At 52.9% G+C, this 8267-nt stretch overlaps 2 protein-coding genes across 3 annotated transcripts in view; one reads left to right on the forward strand and one right to left on the reverse strand.

Moving 5' to 3' along the window:
• Window positions 1-472, reverse strand: part of DNAJC17 (DnaJ heat shock protein family (Hsp40) member C17) — a 41241-nt gene extending 40769 nt beyond the window's left edge. For both annotated transcript variants that reach the window (XM_039232736.1, XM_039232735.1), the window contains exon 1: window positions 324-472. In XM_039232736.1, coding sequence (XP_039088667.1) covers window positions 324-401 — 78 coding nt within the window. In that variant the 5' untranslated portion in view covers window positions 402-472. The remainder of the gene's footprint in view (window positions 1-323) is intronic.
• A 116-nt stretch (window positions 473-588) lies between these two features.
• ZFYVE19 (zinc finger FYVE-type containing 19) lies at window positions 589-7176 on the forward strand. The gene is made up of 11 exons (XM_039232734.1): window positions 589-834; window positions 2075-2196; window positions 2364-2417; window positions 2804-2922; window positions 3022-3167; window positions 3509-3617; window positions 5288-5497; window positions 5955-6034; window positions 6357-6455; window positions 6566-6693; window positions 6778-7176. The coding sequence occupies exons 1-11, from the start codon at window positions 781-783 to the stop codon at window positions 6854-6856; spliced, it is 1200 nt and encodes a 399-aa protein (XP_039088665.1). The 5' UTR covers window positions 589-780; the 3' UTR covers window positions 6857-7176.
• The last annotated feature ends 1091 nt before the right edge of the window (window positions 7177-8267 follow it).

Here is an 8267-nt window from a genome sequence, read left to right on the forward strand (position 1 = left end):
CTGATACTGCGCAGGCGCAGGGAGGGGACTAGGGTTTCCTCTCAGTTCACTCAGTTTCCTCTCTTCTACACAAGGGCCATAGGAAGAGCACAGTACCCTGCGTAAGGAGCCTTCCTCCTGTGCACCTCAATTCCTCGTGAGGCCCTCACACCGGCCAGGAAACGAACGTCTGGGAAGCCACCTTCTGAGGCCGTCGGGCCGCCCCTCACTCCGCGCCCAGGGCCCGGCCGAACCTGGAAAGCGGTGCCAGCTGCTGGCGAGGCGCCAAGACAGGAAGGGCCGCCAGCCCGGTCGGATTCGGCCCTTCTCACCACGGTTCTCACCTCTTTGTCCGCTGCTTTCTCCTCAATACCTAGCAGGGCGTACAGGTCCATCTGTAAGAGCTCCTTGGTCACCGCCATGGTTCCAATCCTGACTGGATCCGTACTACAACTCCCAAGAGTCTAAGCGTGCGTAGGGCTTCCCGAGGACTGTCATCGCCAGAGGGCTGAATGGCGCTTAGCCCCCTGGGAAATGTCGTGTTCTGGATCGGGCTTGACTGCCTAGGAGGGAAGCGGCCAGTGAATGAACTACGCCTCCCAGCAGCCCCCGCGCCCGCCGCTACCGCTCTCCGGTTGGTGTGAACGATCGAGATTCTCCCGCCGGAGGCCGCAGCTAGCCGGCGCGAGAGGGTGTGGGGGCGGGGGCGGAGCCGAGGCTTAGTGAAGGTCCAAGGGGCCCGGGACCTGGCGAGCGTCATCTCAGCTCCGTGGACCTTGCGGCACTGCACCGGCCACTAGAATGGAGAGTAGGTGCTACGGATGCGCTGTCAAGTTTAACCTCTTCAAGAAGGAGGCGAGTCTTCTCCCCGCGGGCTAGAGGGTCAGGGAGGACGCGGAGTGGAGGGAAAGCACTGGACTTGAAGTCTGTAGACTTGGTTTTACGGCCCCTTTCCAGCTCTGTCGGTTTTGTTGAAGTCACTGAACCTCAGTTTCCATTTCTATAAAATGGGGCTAACTCTCCCTCGCTTTCGGGGTTAGCATGAGGGTCCAGAGAGGTGCTGGAGGTGAAAGTGGCCTATCATTGTAGAGCACGCTCCTGTCTTTTCTAGAAACGTAGGCTTTTCTGTCCACTAAGTGAAGGATACAGCCGGTTCCTTCCCTCCACTTTGCTCCTCCGCAGTCAAGTCTTGGTTAATACCCTGTGACCACTCTCCATCGCACCATGCCCTTTGCTTTGAAACCTTCACCACCGTGCAGCCTGCCCTTCCCAGGTTTCTTGAGTTAGATTACCGCCCTTCCTTCTGCTCCCAAGGCACCATGGCAAAGTCTCTTTTGTCTTCTGGACAAGTCCCCAAGTTCTCCTGGCTTCCTCTGGTCAGTTGTGAGCAGGAGATAGGAATGACCAGACTGGCAGGTAGGGAGGCAGATCCGTGTAGCACTTAGAAACCTGGGTTTTGGAATCAGGGTGGTCAGGGTTCATATTTGAGCTCTGCAGTCTTCTTCATGGGATGACCTTGGTTTGGGCAAGTCATGTAACCTCTCTGACCCCATCTAAGATAGGAATAATAATGGTGGTCATCAGGAGTGTGTAAAGCAGTGTGTATAAATTGGGAGGATTAAATAAGATGATGAATGTTAAGTACTGAGCGTAGTACCTGGCACACAGCAAGTGCTTAATAAATGGAGGCTATTGTTATTCCCATCCTGAAGCCGAGCCACACTCCATCTCGGCTAGAGCACAGAAGACAGGGGCCCTGTACTCTCTCTGGTTCTCCTTTGTTGAAGAGCCCATGACCTGCTGCATGAGGTTTTGCCTATTTGTTTTCCACACCCCAGTGTCAGGGAATTGAAGACAGGATAGAAAGCATGGGAATTTTGCATAAAGCTTTACTTGATTTAAGTAAAAGACTGAGGAATCGCTTTACCCTCCACTCCTGTCTCTCCCCAGGCCTTTGGGGGCCCCACTCCTCATCCTCCTCCCAGCAGCTGGTCAAAACTTCAGTGTCTTCTCTGTGTGTGTGCTTGGAGAGTCCCAGGGAGGAGACTGCAGGGGCGGGTGAAAGATGGATCTCCCTACTTCATGTTTCTTGTAGTACGGCTGTAAGAATTGTGGCCGGGCCTTCTGTTCTGGCTGCCTCAGCTTCAGTGCAGTGGTGCCCCGGACTGGGAATACCCAACAGAAGGTCTGCAAGCAGTGCCACGAAGTCCTGACCAGGTGAGAAGCTGACATGGGTGAGGGTTTAGCCAAGCTTGGTACCAGGCAGCTGGCCAGCCCACACAACTTTGTGCTCCGTGGCTAGAGGTCAGCTCAGGAAGTGTTTGGGGTAAGAGGTACTGACTGGCAGATAAAGAGACTTCTCATATCAGGTTTCTTGTCTATAGAGGATCTTCTCCTGCCAATGCCTCCAAGTGGTCACCACCTCAGAACTATAAGAAGTAAGTGCTGAAGGGACAGAGACAAATACGGGTGGGGAAAAGACAAAGGAGCCATCCAGTAGGACTCTCTTCCCAGCCTCTAGATCAGATGAGTACAGAGTCAGTAGAAAAGCATCTCTCAGCTTCCTGACTGCCCTCTTGGGCTCAGAAAGCAGCTCATCATCCCTCTCCCCAGAAACTGTTCTGGGGAGATCTTGGCCTCTAAGCCAGACCCTCTGTTTGGTCAGCTGCATTAGGCTGCAGGGGGATATGAATGAGGACCACAGACTATTGTCCACTGGAGGCCTCCCTGGATACCTAGAAATGATTTGAATGGGAAATGGTGAGTGGGTGCCTTCACCTCTCCCTTCTGCATTCTTTAAGAACCTTATCTCATACCCTGCCAGGCGTGTGGCAGCCTTGGAAGCCAAGCAGAAGCCTAGCATTCCCCAGAGCCGCGGCCTGACCCAACAAGACCAAGTCATCGCTGAGCGCCTAGCACGGCTCCGCCAGCAGAACAAGCCCAGTGAGTGGGGGCAGCCAGGGTGACCTAAAACATACCGTCCAGGCTTCCTGGGACTGGGATTCCTCTGGCTCTTACAAGGCTTCCCCATGCCAATTTCAGAGTCAGTGGCCTCACAGGCAGAGATAGAAGCCAGGCTAGCTGCACTGAGAAATGAAACCCAGGGTTCCATCCCTTCCACCGAAGAGATGGAGGCACGACTTGCTGCACTGCAGGGCAGAGTTCCGCCTTCTCAGACCTCCCAGGTGGTGAGTGCTCGGGGCATCAGGGGTCCTAGGACAAGGACCCAGCAGAAGTCCAGATACATGTATGCCTATGTACTTTGTGGGAGCTGGCAAAACCTCCCACCCTCTCCTCTTGATTCTCAGGCCTGCTCCCCGGCCAAGGATCCAGGGACAAGCAGCAGGATGGGGTGGGGCAGGAAAGAGTGGCCATATCTACTCGATAATGGGAGTCCTGGATTAGTCAGTCCCCTTTCCCTGAGCTTTGGAAACTCTTCAGCATCTACCCATCACCTAGACTGCTCTGAACCTTACGATGTTGCTTCCCCTCTACCCTGCTCCTCACTGAAGTTCCCTCCTGTGAGCAGGTACATCAGCCACCAGATACAAGGACCCAAGCCCAGCAGGCGCAGGATCTGCTGACACAGCTGGCAGCAGAGGTGGCTATTGATGACAGCGGGGAACAAGGAAGCCCAGGTAACTTCTCCACCTGGATTCCCCAGGGACCTGCCCCCCAACTCTTTCCCCAAGTAGGAAGGGCTCTGCTGCTCACCCTCTGGGATGCAAATATGAATCAGAGAACAATCAACATTATAAGCTATAGTTTACCCCAATAGGAGCCAGTATTACTGGTGGATAAGTGTGTGGGCTTTAGAATCCAACAGCGATTTCTAATTTTTTTTTTTTTAATTTGAGAGAGAGAGAGGGTAATGGATGGGGGAGAGGAGCTGAGGGAGAAAGAAAGAGGGAGAGAGAATCTTAAGCAGGCTCTATGCTCAGCCTGGAGCCCAACATAGGACTCAGTCCCACAACCCTGGGATTATGACCTGAATAAAAATCAAGAGTTGGATGTTCAATGGGCTGAGCCACCCAGGCGCTCCCAGACAGCAATTTCTTATTCTACCACTTAAACTAGCTCTGTGACCCTGGGAAATTTACTTGACCTAAATCTCACTTTCTTCATCTGTAAAATGGAGGTATGATAAAACCCACATCACAGGGAAGTCACAAGAAGTAAATGAGATTAGTAAGCACTTAAGACCTTGCCGGGTTCATAGTAAGTGTTCAGCAAATGTTCTTTGCAATGATGATGAGGATAAGGATGAGAAAGTGGCTATTTAGAATTAATTAAAATGAAATGAAATTTAAAATTCAGTTCCTCAGTGGTACCAGCCACCTTTCAAGTGCTACTGAACTACAATCTTAGCACAAATACAGATTGTGATATGGAATGCTTCCATTGTCATAAAGACTTCTATTGGACAGTGCTCTTCAAATGCAGTGAGTTCTCAATTAGGGATGATATTCCGTCCAGGGCCCATATAGCAACGTCTGGAGACTCTCAGGTTGTCACAACTTAGAGGGTACCACTGGCATCTAGTGAGCAGAGGCTAGGGATGCTGCTAAACATGATACAATGCACAGGACAGCCTTCACAACAAAGAATTATCCTGTCCAAAATATCAAAAGAACCAAGACTGAGAAGCTCTGCTTTGGAGACATAATCTCACTGAATACTCTCCATAATCCTATATATACTATTATTATCCATGTTTTATAAAATGAGGAGACTGAGGCCTGGTGAGCTTAAGGAAACTGACCACAAGTCTGTCACACGTATTAAGTGGCAGAGCTGGGACTTGAAACCAAAGCTGTCTGATTTTGAACCTCTTGGTCTGAAATGCTGATCTAACGGGAACCATGTCAGAGCCACACCCACCCTGGTAGAATTCCCCCTGCCGAGTCCCTTAAAAGGTCCCAGCTTCTCTCGTGTCCTCTCTGTGCTGCTCCCTGGAAGTGCTGATTCCAGCCTGTAAAGCAGAGAGACTGGCTGAGGCTTAGCTGCCCTGTTCCCTCATCTTTTGGGGCAGTGATGCTCATACCATGGGACACCTACTCTAAGCGCAGCATGTATAAACATCAGGAGTGAGAAGAGAGGTAGTTGAAAAAAACATGTCTAAGATTACTAGTATTTTACATTTGGAAAAATGGAGGACAGACTCATTTTATTTGTAATATAAACCACAGGAGCTAATGCTGAACAAAAAGCTGATAATATATGGTTTTATGGTTTTTAAAGAAAGTTGGGAAATGGGAGCACAGATATTGGAAAGTCTCTGCCTCCCTGACTACATCCCTCCTTCCAGCTGCCCCTATCCAGAATGACCTCAACCAAGGTGGCCCAGGGGGCCAGAGCACTAATTCCAAGGGACAGGCCACCTGGTCCCTGGAAGAGGAGAAGAGCAGGCTGCTGGCTGAGGCAGCGGTCGAGCTGCGGGAGGAGAACACAAGGCAGGAGAGGATCCTGGCCCTCGCCAAGCGCCTGGCCGTGCTGCGGGGACAGGACCCTGATAAAGGTAGAGGCTGGGAAGGAGCAACTCATTTATGTGCATTTATGTGCATTGGGCAGGCCCCCCACTCCCACCCCCAGGCCAAGCTCTACAAAATGGCTGTATTCCCTGCCACACTGAATCAGGTGCCAGGATTGCTATGTCCAGAGGTCTACTGAGCTCTACCCAGAGCCATGAGGAAGGTGCTGGGGCAAAGGAATAGATAGGGAATAAGTAGCAGCCATCAGGGACCCAGGGACCCTCAGTCCCTTCAGGTACAAATCATTCTGTTGCTGTCCCCCAGTCCTGCAGGGTGGGGCAGGGTGGGACAGGATCTGATGTGATCGTAGATGACAGAGCCTGCCCAGCTCTGGAAGATGTGCCCCTGGAAGGCAATCCAGCTCTTGCAGGCAAAACTACAGCCACTCAAGCAAACTCTTTCAACCTCACTCCTCCTCTCCTGCTCCTGTCATTCCCTCTCAAGTGACCCTCCAGAACTATCGCCTCCCAGACAGTGATGATGATGAGGATGAGGAGACAGCCATCCAGAGAGTCCTGCAACAGGTGGGCCCTGCCTTACCCAGCTGACCACCGCCCCCCGTCCCATCCTGCCTCACTGCCCCACCACCCACTTGGCCCTGTTCACCCTGCCTCTACTCTCTCATTGAATGGCCACTCTGCAGCTCCTGTTTTACCTGGCGCCCCACTGTCCCTATGACCCACTGTCCCTACTAGCCCCTTGAGATGGGGTATCAGCGGCCACAGGCCATAGATCAAGGGAGATGGGTTGAAAAGCTAAGGCCACAGAGCACAGAAATACTCATGGGGCAGGGGGTCAGGGTCCAGGCCTAGAACAGGAAGCTGCACCTCTTCGCCCTGTCCACAGCTCACTGAAGAAGCTGCCCTAGATGAGGCAAGTGGCTTTAACATCCCCGTGGAGCCAGCTCTCAGAGCCGGGGCCCAGGCCTGCAGGGCAGAGTCCAAGGTGAGAAAAGCCCCAGGCCGCTACCAAGGCCTCTCTCCCTGCCTGGCCGACTCTCCTATGGCAGTGTTCCCACACACCTCCCTTCCCCTATTCCTCTCTGCTCCTGGAAGGCCCAGGTCAAGGCCCCCAGGCACGAGGCTGAGGAAGAGGAGCTCCCCTGGTGCTGCATCTGCAATGAGGACGCCACCCTGCGCTGCGCCGGCTGCGATGGAGACCTCTACTGCGCCCGCTGCTTCCGGTGAGCGTGGGTGGGATGTTCTGTGTGGCTGGGAGAAATCACGGGCCCTCTCTGATCCCTGACCGGTCTCTCTTTGCTCCACAGGGAAGGCCATGATGCCTTTGAACTTAAAGAGCACCAGACATCTGTCTACTGCCCCCGGCACATAGGCCGAGAACACTGAGGAGACCAGGGAGGCAATTCCATGGGCAGTCATGCAGCTTGGTGCACAAGTCAGGCTAGGCTGCTCATGGACATGCCCTCTGCTGAGCCTCACTGTCCCTGGAAGGAGGAAAAGATTCTCCATTCAGGATGCCCTGGGGGAGCTAGAGGGAAGACAGAAGTCAGAAGCCCTCCAACAGCCAAGCCTCGACTGGGAGTGAGGCATGGTGAAGAAAAGATGAGACTGAACTAAGGGTGATGAGCCTTGGAACTTGCTCAAGGGCCCAGGGCCCTCCCCTGCACTTAATGGATCTAATAAAGAATGCTGATTCCTTGAGTCCAGCATGTCTTATCTCTAGATACCTCTGGGCTCTGAGCCTGGGCCCCTAGAGAGGTGGCAAGAGCAGGTCTTCCACTAGAAGTCCAGTCCTGTGGAGTGAGGAAAAAGGTTGGGCCATCCTGCAGGCTTCTCCAGGGAGGGACAGTCCCATCCACCCTGGAAGCCTCATTCGCAGTAGGCTTGGATATTCATTCAACTGATCTGAACTATGTGTCCTGTTCTGGGCAGCTCAGTGTCACCCCCCAGGCCCCACCATCTTAGATTCCTCAGCCTCCCCAGCTCTCAGACAGTGCTTGCTTGCACAAACAGTGGATGCATGCCCTGCTTCCCGCCTTACTCCCAAAGGATGCCACCTTCCCAGGCTCCTGTGCCAACCTGCCTGCCATTCAGACCTAGTGTCTTATTTCCAGCAACACCTTCCTGAACTGACTCCTGGCATCTCAACCTGTACCCTTTACACACCTCTACTTAGCTCCTGCCTTTTCTCTTTCTGCTGCTGGCTGGAGCCAGCTCATGATAGACCTCAGCCTTATGCCTCCTGAATCATTTAGGGGGAGAGGAGGACTTAGCTTTTCCTGATGTCCCCAGACCCAACTAGGTTTCCCCTATTACCTCTCCTCTGGGATTCAGAACTAATCTTTGCCACTTGGGCTCCTGTTGGTGATGCAGGATGCTGTGTGTCCTAATCTGGTGCCCTCTGCTTGGCCTCCAAGCCTTGCTAGATCATGAGTTCTAAAGCAGAGCTGGATGGATGGATGGATGGATGGATGGATGGATGGATGGATGGATGAGTGGATGAAGTATGGATAGAATCTGGTGACTCAGGATGCTAACCTAGTATATCACTTCACCCTCCCCTCCCCTATCCCTCAGGACAGATATGCTCCACACTCCATTCAGCTGGGGCTCCCAAAGGTTTTATCCACTTGGCTGCCAAGGAAAGTGCCGGGCAACAGCCATGAATGGTTTCCCGAAAGCCTGCTGACAGGAACCAGCCGTAACTACACATACACTAGAGGTGTCCAAATGTCCCTCCTCCTCTTTCACATTCCTTGTCTTTGTCCCAAGGGACCGTTTCCCTTTCAGCCCAGGA

The sequence above is a fragment of the Hyaena hyaena genome, unplaced genomic scaffold (genome assembly GCF_003009895.1).
Source record: "Hyaena hyaena isolate Hyena2069 unplaced genomic scaffold, ASM300989v1 scaffold_70, whole genome shotgun sequence".
NCBI classification, from domain to species: Eukaryota; Metazoa; Chordata; class Mammalia; order Carnivora; family Hyaenidae; genus Hyaena; species Hyaena hyaena.